This window comes from Alligator sinensis, unplaced genomic scaffold (genome assembly GCF_000455745.1).
Source record: "Alligator sinensis unplaced genomic scaffold, ASM45574v1 scaffold248_1, whole genome shotgun sequence".
In the NCBI taxonomy this organism is placed as follows: domain Eukaryota; kingdom Metazoa; phylum Chordata; order Crocodylia; family Alligatoridae; genus Alligator; species Alligator sinensis.
Genome location: NW_005842130.1, coordinates 1,926,008 through 1,945,261, shown reverse-complemented (window position 1 = coordinate 1,945,261; position 19,254 = coordinate 1,926,008). Strand labels below are relative to the sequence as shown.

Below are 19,254 nucleotides of genomic sequence, written 5' to 3'. Positions count from 1 at the left end.
CCTCCAGCAGGTACCGTTCCGCTCCCCCCCCAGCCAGTAGTGGTAGCGCCCTGATGAGGGAGGGGGACAGGGGCGAGGACTCTCCTTGCGGAGCGGGGGCACTCATTGGGCGCGGGAAGATTCCAAATGTGTGCGCGGGGGGCGGGGTCCCCTTCCAAGCGCTCATTGGGTGCAGGAAGGTTCCGTGTGTGTATACATATAGACATATATGTGCGTACGTGTGTGTGTGTGTGTACACACATACATTATATATATATGCGTAGTTAAAATGCCTCTTGAAACAAACCAAAGGCCGGATTCACTATCCATTGAATTATTGGCAGAGTTTTCGTTGCTTTCAGTGGCGGCAGGATCTGGCTCTAGGTTTAGACTGAATCTGTTATAAAAGCTGTAGTCTGTTTGTCTGTCCATAATGCTTTATTCACACTCTGATTGGCGGATGGAAACAACCAATCAGAGTGTGAATACAGCGTTTGGACAGGAGGTAGTAGGATGGCATGGTGGTGGGGAAGCTGGCACAGCTGGCCCACACCCCCCCTCCACTGCGCTGCTCCCTGGAGCTAGTGGCAATGGAACTGACGGAACAGAATAGGGGGCTAGGTGAGCAGAGCTGGTCTTGCCCCCCACCCCCCCTTGCTCCTTAGAGGTGGCAGCAGTGGCATGGAGGGGGGAGTGGTGTTGGGACACCATGTGGGGGGGGGGAGGTGAGATCAGTGCTGCGGCCTCGCCCACTTTTTCTCCCATGTTATTCTTTCCCGATGTGGGGGCATCCGCGGGGAAGGGGGGCAGCAGACCAGGACCAGCGGGGAACGGAGCGGGTCCGGCCTTGAAACGCTGTGGGGGGGCATGCCAGGCCCAGCCCTGAAACAAGTCGAGCCTGGTGCCGGCCCCACAATGGATGGTATAGGTGTGGGGGGCTGCGCCAGGCCCTGCAACAGCAGCGGGGGGTGGGCAGACCTGGTCCGGTGGCAGAGTAGGGGCACAGGGGAGCAGGCCTGCACCCTGTTCTCCTTCTCCCTCCCCCAGCCCAACTCTGTGTAGGAGGCTTTAGCACGGGGTGGGGGGGGGAGGAACGAGGTCGGAGCCATTGCAGTGAGGTGGGGAGTGGCCTTGAACCCAAACTGCTGGGGGAAGTGGGGTCAGGCCTGAAGCGACTGGGGGAGGGAGAAGGAGAACAGGGTCAGGCCTGAATTGTGGGGGACGGGGCCAGGCAAAGTGAGCAGTGATGCAAGGCCCAGGGACGCTGGGCTCTGTCCCCGCCGGCTTCCTGGGTGGCAGGGGGAGGGAAGCGAGCCTGGCCCTGGGCCTCTGTTCCAACCCCACCATCCTGGCAGGCCATGGAGCAGATGGGCTAGTGGTGCTCGCCCTGGCCCCCCTGCTCCCTGCAGGCTGTGAAAACAGAGGCGGGGCAAGACCAGTGCTGCTGGTCACGCCCCCCTGGTATTGAACACAGTGGTGATGGAACGGTTGGGGGGGTGGGCAGCCCAGCCCCAAAATGGTGGGGGGAAGAGGGGAAGCGGGCCAGGTCCTGAAGATGGGGGAGGGAGGAGGCGGGAAGCGGGGCTGGACACAGGCTGCTGTCCACGGCCACGCCCCACCTACCCCCCTGTCATTTTTGACGGACAGTTGGCTAGTTTTTCTTTAAAAGCTAAGGTTTCCTTTTTTATATTGTTTTTAAAATAAGCCTATGGTTTGAGCTGTTTGGTTTTTCAGAAGTTGTTAATGTACAAGATGGTTTTGTTGAATGTTGCGTGTTTTTCATAGTGAACCTTATTTCTAGATAGGATTTTTTTCCCCCTGTGGCTGTAATGGATTGCTTTTGTGCTTCTTCGAATTTTGCTTATTTCAGAAAAGACTGAATAAATATCAAGTAAAAAAACCCCAACAAAACAATATTGTAACAAATGTTAATAATGCTGCAGAAATATGACTTTAGATGTTATCTGATCCTTTGTCAGATTCACATAACACCTGTAGGCTGGATAAAGATTTCTCAGTTCCTTGGATAATTCCCGCACAGAGCAGGAGAGATGCAGAAAGGTGTTAGATCAGTGGTGCTCAGCTTTGTGGCCCAGAGGTCTAGATGCGTGGCTTTTTGGCTAAGATCACACCAGAAAGGGAAGGGGGCTTCTGAACCCCAAGGCCTCCGGGCCTGGCCCTTGCACATTGGATGCTTGCCTGGATTTGGGTCATGTCTGAAGCCCCAGACTCATGGTTCTGGGAGGGAGGATGCTTGCCGTAGAGCTACACAGACTCAGTTGAATTTTGGAACTTGCCTACTGGGCATTGCGCAGTTGAATTTGGTACTGGTTTGGCCTTGATGAAGATAAAGATGAAGGGGAAAAAAAAGGTGTTAGATCAGTGGTACTTACCCTTTTCGCTCTGCGGTCCACATGAGTGGCACAGGACCCATCTGTCAGCCAGATTAGGTTTGGGGCCCAGCGCCACCCCATCCCACTCCTTTTGTCCCAGCATTTGGTCCCAGAGCTTCAACACCACCCTCTCCCAACCCTCCTACACTGGGATTGGGGCCTGGCACTATCCCTGCCAAGGCCTACCCACTGGGATCCAGTGTGTGCGGCCAAGGGCTCCCCATGGGTCCAGAGACTTGGCAGTAGGGCAGTGATGCCACTGCTCTCCTGCTGCCAAATTTCCAGACCTGTGGGGAGCCTCACAGGCCAGAGTTTTAGCCACCTATGTGTTAGATTAATCAACATGAGTATTACTAGTTAATAAACATCCTTGATTTGTGCACATACAGTAGACCCCCGATTTACTTGAGTATTGCATTCCGAGGGAATTTTGTGTAAGTTGAATTCGCAAGTCAGGGCAACTTTCCCCATAGGAAATAATAGAATAGTGAGGGGTTGCATACTACAAACGTACCTTAGTCATAGCTTTTTTTCCCCTTTTCTCAGGGGAATCGCCTTTAGGAGGCATGTCTAGTGTCTCACCTGTGCATCTTGAGATGCCAGTACCACAGTGGTGGCACAGCTCCGCTTGATTCCACCTGCAGATCTTGTGAGGTGTTTGCATATATATGCGAGTCTCGCAAGCATTCGTGTATATATACACGAATGACGTGCATCTCGAGGAGCATTTTCCAGTCCAGACCCTAATAAAAAAAATCGCATAAACACGAGACACGTGTAAGTTGGAATCACATAAATCGGGGGTCTGTATGTTGTTTATGAATTCTTTTGGGAGTGGAGCTGCTCTACTACTTACTTTTCTTTCTTCTTTACAGAATTTAAATGAGTATGTAGCTGCATTAATTGCACTGAAGCAAAAAATATTTGACACAGAGTAAGTACAAATGCTCTTTTTGTGCAAATACGCCTTTACCATTCTTAAGTTTAGTAGTTTTGTTTAGGGGAGATAGCACGACAAAGCTGTTTTGGTATAAATTCTTTATTGTCCTTGTGGATGTTGGTTTTCAAGGGATTGTTACTTCCTCAGGGAGAAGCTCAAGATGAGACTGTGAAGATTGTTGTGAGCACAGAAATGGAATGTCCATGATACATAGAGAGACATCATGCTATGTGTTCATATCATTTCAGCCCTTCTTATTTGTTTAGCTTTCAACCTTGTGATAAATATTGCAAAAATGTTTCTAATGTGTGCAGGAGTGGGTAAAAAGGAACATGTAGGAAGCAAAGAAAATGTTAGCTTTGGAAGTAGAGTCTGAGAGTTATGATTTGAAGTGTAAGCCTGTTTCTTCCAGATACTGATCCATTTTACTAGTTACCTTTTTCATTTAAATATGGTGTGCAGGAATGAGTGTGTTTCATTAGAAGAGTCTGGAGACAATTTAATAACAGCAGTAAATGCTGCTGTGTAATACAAAGCTGATAACTTATTTAAAATTAAATTTACTGATTGCACAGCTTTCAAGTATGTTTCAGATTAACTGGGTTTCTTCAAAATGTCAAATATTAAAACTTGAGTTTAATGTAACAGAGATATTGTTTATATTTTCAACTTGTAAATCAAGTAACTCTAAAACTGTGTGTGTTACAGTGATATGGAAACTTAAACTTTGATTGTCCAAGTTAGACAGAAAAATGAATAGAAATATCACCCATGTCAGCAGTTTGTATTCTCTGCTTTCTTACAGCCGCCTGCTGACGGACTATCAACAGAAGTGTGATGATATCCTTTTTCATTTGAATATTTTGTGATATTGGGAATGTTTCATTTCATGAATGGGGCTTTAGGTATTTCTGAAGTTAAAAATTAAGATTAGAAGCTAATTTGGCCCGAAATATTGAACGTAATGTATAGATTCCGGGAGGGTTGGGACAGGTGTTCAGAATTGGATACTTATTCCCACTGTAACCTGAATGCATTTTTTTTATAGTAAAGCCAGAGGGAAGAATTATTGGATCAGGGTGTGGTCTAGGGGAATTTTACAGTGGTTGTAAAAGATGCATGGCAGTGTTTTCATGTTGTGTTTTTTCAGTTTATTCACTCTATTCATGCACTTACAACCCTTCTGCTGTACTGCTAGACATTGTTTTTACTCCTGCAAAGGATCATTGTGGAAGGAGGCAATAATTTGATTTTGTCATCCAAGCTGCTGATTGGATTCTTGTATAGCTTTTTCTTTCCATTCTTAACACTTATGAAATTATCAGAGGAAACTGTAACTACAATTTCTTCCTTAACAAGACACCACAGCTTCAGTTTGCTGAAAGGTAAGAACAAAATTCAAGTTTAAGGCAGACTGTTTGAATCTCGGCTTAGACTGGGAATTATTCTAGTGAAGGAAGAGGGATGTTTGACACAAATAGTTGTATGGCTGGCAGTGCTGCTGTGCTAAATTCCCTGTGGGGACATATCATAGCAATGGCAGTGTCATGTAGCTTCCTAGTGACCCACAGTCTTTTTTGCTGTGGTCCTACCCCTTGGCATGTGCCCTAAAGCAGGGGGCAGCAACCTTTTTCTGCCTCAGGCTAGAGTTTGTAACCCAGAACCCTGCTGTGGCTTGAAAATCACCATCCCCTGGAGAGCCCAAGCTACTTTGCTTTCCCTGGCTGCAGATAACTGGCCCTTCTGCAGCAAGGATAGCACTAGTAAGGGTGGACTATTCAGGGGATAGGCGGATCAATGCAGTTGTATGCTGGCTGGGTTGTGCCTTCCTGTGGCAGGGCACCTTCGGTGCCTGCCACTTTAAGAGCCAGAGCAGGCAGCGGGTCAGCCAGCAGGTGTGTGCCAGGGGAATAAGGAGGTCACATTACTGCAGGAGGGCCCTGGGATTGGAGGAGGAGGCTGAGCAACCTCCTGTTTTAATCCAGGCCCTCAGGGCTGAGGCAGCAGTCTGCTGCTGGCAGCCGGAAGAACAACACCCAGCTGAGCTTCTGCTCATGGAACATCCTTGGAGGTAAGGGCAGGAGCTATGGGGATGGTAGGAGGCTCCTGGTCCTGGGTATGACTGAGAACTGCATGCTTCTGGGGAAGGATGGCCTGGTGGGAGTGCCTGTGGTAGAGGAGTTCCCCAGAAATGCCAAGCCAGTTGCCTCCCCAGTGAAAGACAGGTAGGGGTGTCTTATAACTCCAGCCCCCACAACTTAGTGGGTAGTAGAGCAGGCAGTGAGGCCAGGCACGTCTTTGGACACCTGAGCCCGTGGAGGTAAAAGGTAGTGGGGCCAGGCATGCCTAGGGAGAGCCTGATTCCCGTGGGGTGCAAGACCCATGGTCCCAGCATGGGGCCTGAGTGTTGGCCCCAATGAGGGGGCATAGCAAGAGAATGGGCCACGTAGAGTAGGGCCTCAGGGGAGGCCTGAAGGGCTGTGCAGTAGTGAGTGTACAGTAGGGTTGCCAGGGGTGACGTGAAGGGCTGCACTAGAGTAGTTTAGGGTGTGAGCCCCAGTGAAGGGGAGTAAATTGTTACCCCAGTGAGAGGGCGAAGGAGTAGCCCCAGCGAGGGGGACAGAGGAGTTGGATCCCATTAATTCCTCAAATGAGGTGAGGCTGAGGTTTGGGTCAGAGAATGACTCCAGTAAGTCCACAAACATTGTGAGGCTGTGTGTGGGTCATAAGTTAAGAACTTTGGCTCAGTATTAGAGCCTGGGGAGCGATAGTGAGTAGCTTAGAGCACAGTGTGGTGGCACAGTGACGGCAAGTTCCGGGGGGGAGTGAGAGTCCTGTGTGAGACTCTGGAGCATGGGTCGTGGTGTGATACACTGTGCAATATGGATGCCATATGTGAGGCATGGGACACAGTGTAGGGGAGGGTTATGTGAGGCATGGGACACAGTTTAGGGAAGGTTGGAGCCGTGTGTAACGCCCTAGGCATTGGGGCATTTAACGGGCAGCCTTCCGCATATTACATCAAGTTTATTTAACAGCAAGTTGTGGCAGGAGAGACGGGGCAGACTGCCCTAGACAGAGGGGTGGGCCGGTATGATGACTGGCTATGAGTAGTCCTCTTTGTCACACTTCCCCAGGTTATATCTAACCTCTTCATGGGCTGGATTAAGCCCATAGGCTACAGGTTTCCCAACTTCTGTCCTAGAGCATGTCAGTCTTTGTCCTTGGGCGTGGGGCATACTTATAGCCTTCTCCATTATCGTGTCCTGGCAGAAACCTTCTTAGTTCTGGTACAGAACTTTTGTGCTATGTAAAAAGTCCCCAGGGGCCTTTAGACAGCATGCAGATCTTACCTGTTGTATGGGTTCAAAATGAGGGTTTGGATGACTCACATTTTTAATCAGTGAAGAAGGCAGAGTTACACTTCTTTGTGTAATCTGTGAGTCAGAATATGCCTCTAGGGATTTGGCACTCCTCTCAGGTCTCTTTTTTTAAATCAATCCCTATGCATAAGTGCACTTGGCTTAAAACGTGTAACAAACATACTTGTTTTTTTACACATTTTAGGCCAAGTTCACTTATGCAGCACACACTTTTAAAGCACACTGTTTAAAGCATCTTGAATCTTGTATGGGAGACTACAAAATAGGTGTTTTTTTTGCCATAGTCAGCAGAAGTACTGCACTAAATTTGGATTTTTTATCTTTTGGTTATCTCTTCATTCTCTTAACTGTGTGTTTCAGAGAGAACAGCACTCTCCGTAACCAAGTAGAACAGATGCTGCAAAAAATCTCACCTCTAGAGAAATGCCAAGAAGAGCTGGGGTCTTTGAAAGCAGAACTGGAAGAGAAAAAGGTAGTCTTGTGAGGAGCATGAGGCTGATTTAAATGCTGCTTGTGAAACGTGCACGTATAGTTTTAATACATGCAATTAGGATAGAGGCCATTTTTTTTGTCAGTGTTTTGTTTTTGTTTTTTAGTCCAAATCCCTTTTCTTCATTTTTAACTAAGCAATATCTTGGGGTGAGCTCAGGCCTTCTTCCAACTACTTGGCAGCTGTGAGTTCCAGATCTTCAAATGTTGTCACCCTGGTTCTACAGATAGCCTATAGATTCTGTCACATTACTTGCAGAATAAAATGTTACTCATTGCAAGTAAGATGGTAGAATCAGGCCCATACTGTTAGAATAGCTTTCTTAGAACAGGATATTTGAGAGTTGTTACATACTTGGGAATATTTAGGATGTTCTCTTATATGTGAGATTTAACTTTACTTAAGTGAAACTATGCTGAATGTCCCAAACGTCAAGGTTAAATGTAGAAGCGCTAGCATGTGTAGTTTTGATAATGTATATGTCCTGCATGGGTTCTACTTGAGCCTGTGTTTTTATTTTTCATACAGCAGTATTGGGCTGGATCATTACTAGTCCAGGTGAAAAACCAAGATACTGCCTAGGTCTGGCAATTCAGTGCTGAGTTGCAGGGGAGTCACTCAATGGTCTTAGCCCTGTGTTCTTCAACTTGCCATGGTAATTCTTAAAAGGGGTGTTTGTATATTCTCACTGGTGAGAATGGCACCCACAGTGCATGACACACACTCACAACCTTCTTTCAAAGCTGTGTCTAGTAGCTTTCCCACATGCATGCCAACATAGTATTGAATGTTAGGCTTTTTTTGTGTTTTAGTATAACTTGCTACCCTAAGTGGGACCCTTGACTTACCATGTGTCAGAAGCCTGTAAGAAATTTTTCAATATGATTTGTGCTTGAAGCTTTTCTAAGTTGGGTGGGAGCTGGTAATATTGTTGCATTGAAATCTCAGTGTTGATGGTTCTGCTTTGGAAAGACATTGCAGGACTCCAAGTGGAATGTTTGTATTGAGAGGTGTTGTTTGTAGCTATGTTGGTCTAAGGACATAGGCAGGCAAGGTTCTCTGGGTAAATCTGCTATCTTTTATTAGACTAACTAAAATAGTTGGAAAAATTATTTGCAACCTTTCAGGTACAAACAAATACCACCAAATTTGCACTGAGGAGAAAGCTTGCGCTCGTCACCTCAACAAATTTCAAAAGGGCTTTTACTCAGCAAGGAAACTTCTCCACAGAGAGAGATCACATGTTTGAAAGAGCCACCCGAATACCATGTGAAGAATTGCTGCAGTACAATAAGAAAATTCCCATGAATTGCACACCATTAGTTATTACATACCATTCCTCCCTGGGACCTATACAGAAAATCCTCAAACAGTTGCAATCCATACTAGAAGAAGACCCAATTCTTAGACAGATCTTCCCAGAGCCACCCATCCAGGCCTTTAAATAAGCATGAACCTCGCCAACCTCATCCCCAGAAGCAAAGTTCCTATGGTCCAAAACACACCAAATGGATATAGACCACAACATGACAAGAAATGTAAAACCTGCCAAAGTCTCCACCACTTCCTCAATAAGTACACCCCACAACAGAACCATCACCATTTCTGTACCTCCAGAAATGTATTGCATCTCATCCAGTGCAGTAAAAGCTCTGATGGAAAATATGTAGAAGAAACCAAACAACAACTGCACACCAGAATGAATGCACACTGAAAAACTATCAAAGACAGAAATACCCAATTACCTCTGGGTGCACACTTTTCACAAGATAACCACTTGCTCTCCAATCTCTCAGTTTAATCCTCAAAGGGAATTTTACAAAACACCGTTCACAGACAAGCCTATGAACTTCACTTCATCAACCTACTGGATACAAAAAATCATGGTCTAAATATAGACATTGGATTTATGGCACATTATAACCTGCCCACTATCTGATACCCCAGGTTACTTCTCTCCAATTTACCAGCCACATTTTTATCACCAGGTCACTGTTTTCCTTTATTCCCCCCAACCTGCTTCTCACCCATTGTCTCTCACCCCCTCTGAACCTCACTGCTTGGCATTTGTATTTTCACTGACCTGCATTCTTGCGCACTGGATTCTATCCCATCTAAGATGAGCGCAGAACAACTGCAGCTGCTCCCTCTGCCTGAAGAAGGGTGCTTGTACCTGAAAGCTTGCAAAGAAGTATTTTTCCAACTATTTTAGTTGGTCTAATAAAAGATATCAGGTTTACCCGAAGAAACTTGTCTGCCTATGTTTGTATTGATTCATTTTCCCATGGTACTCTTAGCTATCAAAGCTTTTCACCTTTTCTAAGTAATTAAAATTTCCTAGTGTTAGACGTTGCTGACTAACCCAATTTCAAAATGTAAATGATTCGCATTATTTCCCTGATTTTCCCTGTGTGCTGGGGAAAACATTAGTGGTTTTACTAGATAGACGTTCCAGATCCTTTTCATTTCAGCTCTTGCCTTCTTGGCACGTTGAACTTTCGGGTGACTTTGCCTCGAGGAAGGCATGATATGGCTAAAGTTGTGAAGCTTTGCTTCTCAGCAATTTTAATGGTACTATTTGCTACTTTATTTTTAATTTATTTTCCTCACCATTTCTGTAGAAACATCTATAAAACTTTTACTCTCCAAGTGTGGGGAGTTTACTAGATTTATTAACTACTACCTTTGAAGAAAATGAAGCTACTTCTCATTCTTAGTTTCGGTCAGCACTGAAGCAAATTATCTTTTATATCGTTCTTTAGTCAGTACTTCAGGGATCTAGTACTTTATTGATTAACATTAGTTCCTTTTCTGGTAAAAAAAAAAAAAAAAAATAACAGAAGGTCCTAAGGGTTGTACCATCTAAAACAGTTTTACTCTGTATGTTAGTTTTGTATTTCACTCTAATTAAGTACTGAAAGCACAGACCCAAAGGAAATATATCTGTTACGTTTTGTACCTGTAGAGAACATGAATGACATACAAGATGGTTTCTTTTCTAGTTTATTTGTTCTGTTTTTCCTAGTGTTAGAAGTTATTTTTTTATACGCAATTTTTTTCCGACCAGTTGTTTCCATGAGGATATATTCTCAATTGTCATTTTCTTTATTTACAGAGTTCTCTTAAGATTTACCAGGAGAGTCATCTGGAATATATTCGGGTGAAAGAAGAAGTCACCAAAAGTGATGCTGCGTAAGCAAATCTTTTTGTGTCCGCTTACTCTTGTATATCATGCTTATGGCAATAAGTAAACTACCTGTAAATTGTCTTGTATTTGCTGTATGCTTATATGAACAGAGATGCTTGTAAATTGTGTGTACACATGTCATAGCTGGGGCTGGAAACAATGCTGATATTTAAGCAAGCACTTTCCTATTTTCAGTTGCTGATGAAAACTTCTGAAAATTTCAGCATAGGTGGTTAAATTTTGATAAAGTCATCTGGAAAAATGGCAGACTGACTTTGACAGTTTCAGTGAAGACAGCCAGCTGTTTGAGTACAAGGCTGCCCCTCTTTTATAAGAAAGTAAAATGAGCTTTGCTGATAAACTAGTACGTTTATGATTGGGAGCAAGGACTTGCATTTTGGCAAGGAGTTTCATCCTGGGGTCAGAGATCTCTTTGCCAACTGTATAAAAATCTACATAGATTAAATTGAGTCACAAGTCTCTGGAACTAGTTGTACACAGTAGATGATGGTTAGAGGCTGGCAGCAATGGTCTTTAAAAGTGGAATCTTGTTTGGGCATGTTGTAGCAACTGAGCAGGCTTTTCCTGCTATTTGTTTCTGCAGATGGCTAGCATTGAGCCTAACATGGAGCACAGCAGCTGTAGCAGAGAATATAGAACCTAGGCGCAAGTCCTGTGATCATAGAATCACAAAAAATTAAGGTTGGAAGAGACTTCGGGAGGTCATTTAGTTCGCCCCCTTCTCAAAGCAGGACCACCCCCAATTGTATTATTCTATATTATCCCAGCCAAGAGTGTCTAGCCAGGTTTTAAAAACCTCCAAGGATGGAGATTCTACAACTTTTCTAGGTAAGTTGTTCCAGTGCTTTACTATGCTCCTAATGAGAATTTTTCCTAGCATCTAACAAATTTCCCTTGATGCAGCTTCAGAGCATTGCTCCATGTTTTGTTGTCTGCCACCACTGAGAACAGTCTAGCTCCATCCTCTTCCCTTCAGGTAGTTGATGGGTGCTATCCAGTCCCACATCAGTCTTCTCTTCTCCAGACCAGATAAGCCCAGTTCCATGAGTTTTTCCTTATGAGTCATGTTTACCAACCCTCTAACTATTTTTGTTGCCCTCCACTGGACTTTCTCCAATTTGTCCACATCCTTTCTGTAGTGGGGGCCCCATAACTGGACGCAGTACTCTAGATGAGGCCTCACCAGTGCTGAAGAGAGAGGACTGATCACTTCCCCCAATCTGCCAGCAACGATTCTATTAATGCAGCCCAGTATGCCGTTAGCCTTCTTTGCAGCAAGAGCACACTGTTGGCTTATATTCAGCTTATTGTCCCCTGTAACCCCCAGGTCCTTTTCTGCAGAGCTGTTGCCTAGCTAGTTGGTCCTTAGCCTGTACTTATACATGGGATTGTTACACCCTAAGTGCAGGACTTTGTATTTGTCTTTACTGAACCTCATAAGATTTTTTTTTTTGATCCAATCCTCCAATTTGTCAAGGTCTCTTTGAATCCTAGCCCTATTGTCCAGCATATCTACTACCTCCTCACTCCCTTCCCCCAGCTTGGTGTCATCTGCAGACAGGCTGAGTGTGCACTCCATCCCATCTTTAGGTCATTGATGAAGATGTGGTCACTAGATCATTACATAAAAGGAACAGCACTTTCTTCCTTTCCAACCCTGTTTTCATAGAATCATAGGGCTGGAAGTTTCATAGAAGTTAGGGCTGGAAGAGACTTCAGGAGGTTATATAGTCCAACCCCCTGCCAGAGACAGGATCATCCGAACAATAATGAGTAAATGCTTCTAACCTATTATTATGACTACACAGGTAACCCTGTCACACAACCACAAAGCATAGATAGCATCCTATGGCAGCAAGTAAAAGCAGACGGTCAACAGTGACCAATTTCCTGCTGCTGCAAGGGTTATTAAAATATGCTTGAGAGACCCATGGAAACTGGCAACTCCTCTCCGCCCCACCGCACTGTCAAAGAAGACAAAAACCTCTGCAGTCTGTACCAGTCTGATTGCGGGTAAAATTCCTTCCTGACCCCAGATATGATGATTAGTCTGTCCTTGAGTGGAAGGGCAAGACTCTGTAACCAGGTACCTTCAAGTTTAAGTCCCAGCAGAAGCATTGGTACACCCCAGTCAAAATCCCCAGCCTTGTTGCTGCCAATGTCCAGTGCTTCTGAGAGAGGTGAAAAAGCCCCCCTGACACTTGTAGCAACAGGAGAGGAAAACATTCCTTGTCTGCCTCATGTGGCAACCAGCAAAGCGCAGAAGCCTGGGAAATACCCTGAGCATAGCATAGATATAGAGACTCCTAGGTCATCCCTGACCAGTGCTTATCCAGCCTCTTCTTGAACACCACCAACAATGATGGAGATTCCACAGCTTCTCCAGACAGTCTATGCCTTTGTCTTGCGTTCTTCTAACGGTGAAGATTTTTTTTCCAGACATCCAATCTAAACCTACTTTGCTGCAACTTCAAGCCATGGGTCTGTGTCCTGCTCTCTGCAGCAAGAGAGAAAAGGTGTTCGCCCTCATCTTTATGGCAGCTCTTCAGCCTTTTCAAATGTGTTGTAAATTTAACTCCAGGAGATGGGCATCCCAGAAGCCAAAACTTTGGGTCACTTACTCAGGTTCTAGGTTTTGGAGTGCTGAGAGTACTTCCGATGCTGAGAAATGTTGGATTTACTTAATACCATAGCTAGTTGTCTGTGCAGTGTTCCTAGGGATGAATGTGTAATAAAAATGTAAGTTGTAATACTCTTTTATACTCCTTTTGTATGAACAGGAAGAAGAAACTGGAAGCCAAAGTGAAGAAACTTGAAGGTAATTATAAGTCAGCATAAAAGTGATAATGGCCATACCTTGCTTAGTCTTTCAGTTTATTTGTAATTATCTAATTAAGTAATTGTGTTAAGTGGAAATTAAGGAGTTCAGATCACATGTAAGCAAGGATAGAATTATGGGACCCTTGAAGAGGTTAAGAACTTAGTTTGTACCAGAATTATGGGCAAAATGATTTGGAAGAATGAGGACTCTGACTGGGGAACAGATTTAGAGATTTTTTTCAGGAGTGCTTTTAAAGGTGCTATGTTTTTGAACAATAGGCGGGATATATTGTTGGTATTGAAGACTTGAAGAAGAGGAGGAGATGTTGTCCAGCAGATCTGTGGGGAGCCCTGTGGGCCAGATTATTTGGTGCCAGAGGCCAGATCTCACCCATGGGCTGGGGAGTTTAGCACCTGGTCAGTGAAAGGAAAAAAGAAATTTTAGGACTGTTAGGCAGAAAATGCCAACAGAATTTGCTTAGGGTCTGAGTGAGGAGAGATGTAAAGAGGAAGGAGTTGGAGATGGAGTCCCATGTGTAGGCCTGGTAGCCCTGGAAGATATTGATGTTACTTGTGATGGTGAATGAAAGTATGAGAGAATTTGGAAGGAAAGGTTATGGGCCGGCTATTGGTCACCGAGTTTAAGATAACAGGTGTCTAAAGCCAGGGTGTCTGAAAATTGATAAATTTGAGAATGAGCCATAGTATTCTACTCCAAAGTAGTTGAATCATGTCCTGGGAGTCTCTGGGGACTTCTGTAAAGTCCCCAAAGCGTGGAAAAAGCCCTCTCCTTTCCCCTCTCTGCTCAGAGGCACATTTCCTCCCTTTTGCTTCCCCCCACTTCCCCACCTGCTGCTACTGCTTTCCCTGCTGTCTGAGGGACCAAGAATGTTTTCTGTTCCAGCTCCACAATGTGGGGATGGGCTCAGCTGGGAACACTGACAGTAGCTGAGGTGATGGGCAGGGGGTTCTTCCTTCCTGTGCCTGCTCCTGTGGCTGGGGGGGACTGGGCAGGGTGGGAGAATGCTCTCTCCACTGCTACTGCTGTCATTGTGCCAGGTGAGCCCAGCCCCCTTGTAGCGTGGCTGGATCAAACACGGGTGGCTTTGAAGATTTCCCCCACCCCAGGACAGTGGGGAAAACAGTAGCAGTAGGTGAGGAGGAAGAAGAGGGAAGGGGATGTGCCTCTAGATACAAAGGAGAAGGAGTTTGTTACTGCTTTTGGGACTTACTGTATTTTTGAGCATATAGCCCGCCCACGGGTATAAGCCACACCCATGTATAACCCGTGGAAAATTGTATGTTTGTAAATTAGTCCATGTGTACACCGCACCTGTGTCTTCCCCTTGGCAGCATATACACAGGGAGGTGGTGCACTCCGGCTGGCCCCGGCCCCCGCAGCAGCGGTGGCACATCCCGGCCTGCCCAGGCCCAGCGGGGAGGCGGCGCAGCCCTCCCCAGCCCCTGCAACATCAGTGGCGCAGCCCGCCCCGGCCCCGGCCCCCGCGGCAGCGGCGCAGCCTGGCAGTGGCAGCGCAGCCCAGCCTGCCTGGGCCCAGCGGGGAAAAAAAGTTGGTTGATAGCCCACATCCCCATATAACCCACATCTGTCCACATTTTTTTGTAAAATTGCATATACCCCGCGGGATATATGCGTGAAAATACAGTAATTAAAAAAAAAAAAAAAAAGACCTCAGAGGCTTCAAGCGTGGTCTGCTCACGCCCTCATAGCATGGGTAGTTGCCCTTGCACCCCTCTTTTTGCTAAATTGTTGATCCACCTCTGTATGTTTTACTGTGTCAGTGTCAAAACAATACAGTAAAATCCCCGATATCTGACACGAGTGGGGAATGGGAGGTGCTGGTAATGTAAAAATGCTGGTTACCTGAGGGCACAGGGTTTCCAGCCGTATGCAGAGTGGGGGTGGAGGGGGTTGTGGCGGCCACATGGTGGGTGGGGGGTGGCATTGGCTGCACATGGAGTGGTGGCAGCTGCGGTGGCCATGTGTGAGCTTTCCTCCGCACCCCTCCTGCATCCGGCCTGAAAACTGGTTACTAGAGTGTGCCGGTTAGTAAAATCCTGGATAACAGGGATTTTCCTGTATAACCAAATCTGCATCAGCCTTACTGGGGGTAGTTTCCTAACTAATGAATTAAGATTGATTCATGTTGTGATGCTTTCATATTCTCTTGTTCATACAGTACAGTAATAGGAAATGGTAAATTAGAACCCTAATCCAAGTAAAATACTTCAGAAGGTATTCCACTGACTAGTGATGAATCCTGCATAAACTTCCAAAGTTTAACAGATCATTTAATATAGGGCAGTTCCATAGATTTGTGTCCTATATTTGCAATTGCTGGAGTTAGATATTTTTGTACTTTGACGTGCAAATTACTAATCTCATGTACTTGCTTTTCTCTTGAATGAAGAGGCTGCAACAAAGCATATACAAGACTTCAAACAGCTGAAAAGTGAAAAGAAAATGCTTGAAAAGGAACTAAAGAAAGCACAGGTAATATTTAGCGACTTGAGGGAAAAACATTTTGTAATATTTTAAAAGAAGTAGATGAAATAATTGTGGACTTCATGAATATTTCAACTTTTACAAATGGGCTAGCATAATGTATTGCTTTGAAATATCAGCTCGTCAGATCCAGCGTGTTAGTAGCTCAGTTTATCAGATTCTACACAGCATTTATAAAATTTAGCCTATTTTAGATGTTGACCACTGTGCTTCAGCGTGAACGTTGTAAAATATATTTGCACTATGAAGTAACTTAACAGTGTTAATTGATTATATTAACAGGAAAAACTTGATGACTGTCCCAAACAGAAGTGCAAAAAGGGTGAGTAGCCAGTTGTTGTTTGCTTTCAGATTTGTAGTTGTGTTTCAAACTGTATGTTATCGTGCATCTTTCTCTTTCTTTTCAGTGTTGAAGCACGCAGAGACCCAGAGTTCAAGAGATGATCTGGTAGCAAGCATTGATAAAGGTATGTTTGAACTTGCCTGTGGAGGGAACTAGTAGTTAGAAATTCTATTGAATATCTGCAGGAATATGTTTTGCACTTTTAATGGTAGAGATGATTGATAATGGAATTGTAATGATTGCTACAAAAGTAAACTTAAGTTGGTTTTAAGAATGAAAAACAGTATATTTAGGAAGGAGTACAAGCCAGTCATGTTAATATACAGTTAATTGTTTCTGTTAAGAGTATAGAAAGATACAACATTTAAATCCATATCTAAGTATAGCGATATAAGCTGTTAGGATGGTACTGTTATGTCCACATGATTCTGCAGTGATGCATGTGTAGCAAATATGGTGCAACTTGCCATTCAGGGTGAAAGTGTGGGCAGTTTAGGTAACCTGCAGTTGCTTTAGGACCGTGTAGACCCTACCAGTTAGATCTTAAAAGCTATTGTGCTCTCCTGAGTGGGAGCTCTCCCCTCTGCTTTCAAGAGGTTAAAATGTATGTTTATCTGTAACCTATAAAATCTCTAAGGATGTTTTAAGATGCAGTCATGTTTAAAAGTTTGTTCATTTTTCTGCAATCCCAGTTTGCAGTTACCAAATGCTCAGAATAAAAATGTTCCTGAAAAATAAAAGCTTTCCCATCATTTTGTACTTTATCCAAAGCCCAGGGTTGAAATCTTGATGAGAAATGTTAAACTAATGTTACGAGATATGAATTAAAGCTGTATCATAAAAAACTTTGGCTATTTTTGCCCAACCACCAAGTTTGCTTGCTTCCCTGAGGGATGGCAAACTCAGAAAGGTTGGTTGAAAAGAAGGGAAATGGAAAGGATTACTGTTGTCATACTGGATTATTTCTGTTGAACGCTGCAAAAAGCCAGAACGTCTGCTTGAATATTCAAGACTTGTCGGCTGTTCCTGAAGAATCCCCGAATGGGAAATAGCTAAGCAAGTAAAACAAGTACCTTGCTGTGACAGTGTGCCTGTAACCTCCTTCCAGCATACACCTTCATTTTAATAACAGAGGGTGGACCCCTTATTGTCAGTGGGGGGGGTGCCTAATTTGCTGCACTTCAGCTGACAGTTACCATATTCCTTCAAACATAAAATGCCCTTGGATTAAATTTTCAATTGAAGAAAGTAAAGCATCCAATAAAATCATATTTACAAGGATAGAACTTTTATGGTGCATGTTTTTGGAGCAATCTTTCATTTTAAAGTATGCCTTAAATTTGAAGGGATACAGCATCCCTTTTTGTTAGAGCAGATGTGAAAAACTTTGAATGCATTCTGCAGGGGAGAAAACCTGTATTTTTTTTTCTAACCAGCTCTCCTGGCTTGTAGCATTTTTTGCATAAATTAGCTTCAAAAATGTTTTTCTCCTTCAAGGGAAAGTTGACATCAGTCATCATTTGCTTGTTTATTAAAACATACTCCATTTGCACCCCCAAGCATCCTTTCATTTTAATTCAGAAGAGTAGAAAGATGTAATGAACTGTGGCATAAAAATACTTTTGATATGAGGAGCTGCTGAATGTGTGAAGAAAAGATCATAGGCTCCTTCTTATTCTTTACATTATAGAAGAGCTAGGGGATAATCAGTGAAATTGAAAGGAAGCAGATTAAATGAAATACTTCATGTGACATACACCTGTGTTAAAGAGCTCATTGCCAGGAGAAGTAATTGAGATTTAAGAATTTAATAGGATTCCAAAAAGGCACTGGATGTTTAGATGTGTAAGAAATTACCCAGGTTTTTCATTAATAATGATCAGAAGGAAGTTGGTAAAAAAATAAATAAAAATTACAAAGCATTGTGTTTTAAGCCATAAACCAACCTCTGAGGGATTTAAGAAAAGTACCTGATTAGCAATTTATTTTATAATATTGCATTTAAGAGATTATTACATGTTCCTTTAAGCAGCTGTTATTCCAGACCATACCAGAGTAGGTAGACCACTAGGTTGACCTTATGCAGCATGCACATGTTCCTAGACTTGTTGTCAAAGAGTTCAGAGAATGTACTCGGATCCCAGAAGCCAGTACTAGAGTTATTAATCTACTGCAGCTTGTGTTAGTCCATCCCTGTTTCTATAACCTTGCTACCTGTGTTGGAATTGCAATTCTCTTTCTTTATAGATATACATGGTCCAATAGTGAACTGTTCAGTTTTCTGGTTTTCAAACTGTTGCTTTCGCTTTTTTTGCATCAGTGGTTTTATTTATCCTTCTATTTCAGTGGTGCTCACATTTTTGTCCCCGTGTCAAAATAAGGGGTGGGCAAAATACGGCCCACAGGCTGGGTCCGGCCCTCCGGGCCACTCTATCTGGCCCGCAGGGCCCCTAAAAATGTAGAAAATTAATATTTATCTGCTCCTGGCTGCCTGTCAAAGATGACAGGAACCAGGGGCAGTAGGACCCAGGGGGAGCCGGCAGGAGTCGGCAAAAAGGCTGGCTGGGCCCTGCCTCATATTATGCTATTGTACACAGAGGTGATTGCATACTACACAAACACATGTAAATCAGGACAGAAATACTTTTTAAAATCAAGTTAATAAATGTTGTAGATGTTTGATGTTTAAAATATAATCTGGTATTTTTGTGGTTCTGAGATGGCAAAACCCCTTGCTGAAAGAAGTACTCCCAGGGGCAAGGGGGAGGGACTTCTGGTGTTAAAGGGTCAGGTTAGGTGGCGGGACTTCTGGTCCCAAGCTGGCAACCAGGGGGGCAGGGCTACCCATCTGACCCTCGACAGCTTGCCAAAACTCTGCCCAAAATAATTGCCTGCCCCCGTGTCAGAAGAATGCCATGAAACCAGATCTGGTCCTGCATGTCAGGATCAGACAGATTTTGAAGCTAATCCATGGTGCTTCCACCCAGCCAGAGATGGCATCACCGTGCACGCTTGATCGGGCACATGCTGCCACAGCTAGCAGGGCTCTTCATGGCATCTCTGGAGAGCCCCACAGGCTGTATTACATGGTGCTGGGGACTGGATCTGGCCTGGAAGCCATGGGTTGAGCACCCCATTCTAGTTGATGGTAGATTCTGCTATTCTTCATTT

General features: G+C 44.3%; 1 protein-coding gene across 1 annotated transcript in view; it reads left to right on the top strand.

Annotated features, from left to right (window-relative positions):
• Position 1: 1 nt before the first annotated feature.
• ICE1 (interactor of little elongation complex ELL subunit 1) overlaps positions 2–19,254 on the top strand; it is a gene marked incomplete at its 5' end in the record, with an annotated part of 54,848 nt that continues 35,595 nt past the window's right edge. The window contains 10 exons of the mRNA XM_025205795.1: positions 2–10; positions 3,248–3,306; positions 4,118–4,152; positions 4,679–4,697; positions 7,056–7,167; positions 10,301–10,377; positions 13,174–13,211; positions 15,646–15,728; positions 16,023–16,062; positions 16,148–16,207. Coding sequence (XP_025061580.1) covers positions 2–10; positions 3,248–3,306; positions 4,118–4,152; positions 4,679–4,697; positions 7,056–7,167; positions 10,301–10,377; positions 13,174–13,211; positions 15,646–15,728; positions 16,023–16,062; positions 16,148–16,207 — 532 coding nt within the window. The remainder of the gene's footprint in view (positions 11–3,247; positions 3,307–4,117; positions 4,153–4,678; positions 4,698–7,055; positions 7,168–10,300; positions 10,378–13,173; positions 13,212–15,645; positions 15,729–16,022; positions 16,063–16,147; positions 16,208–19,254) is intronic.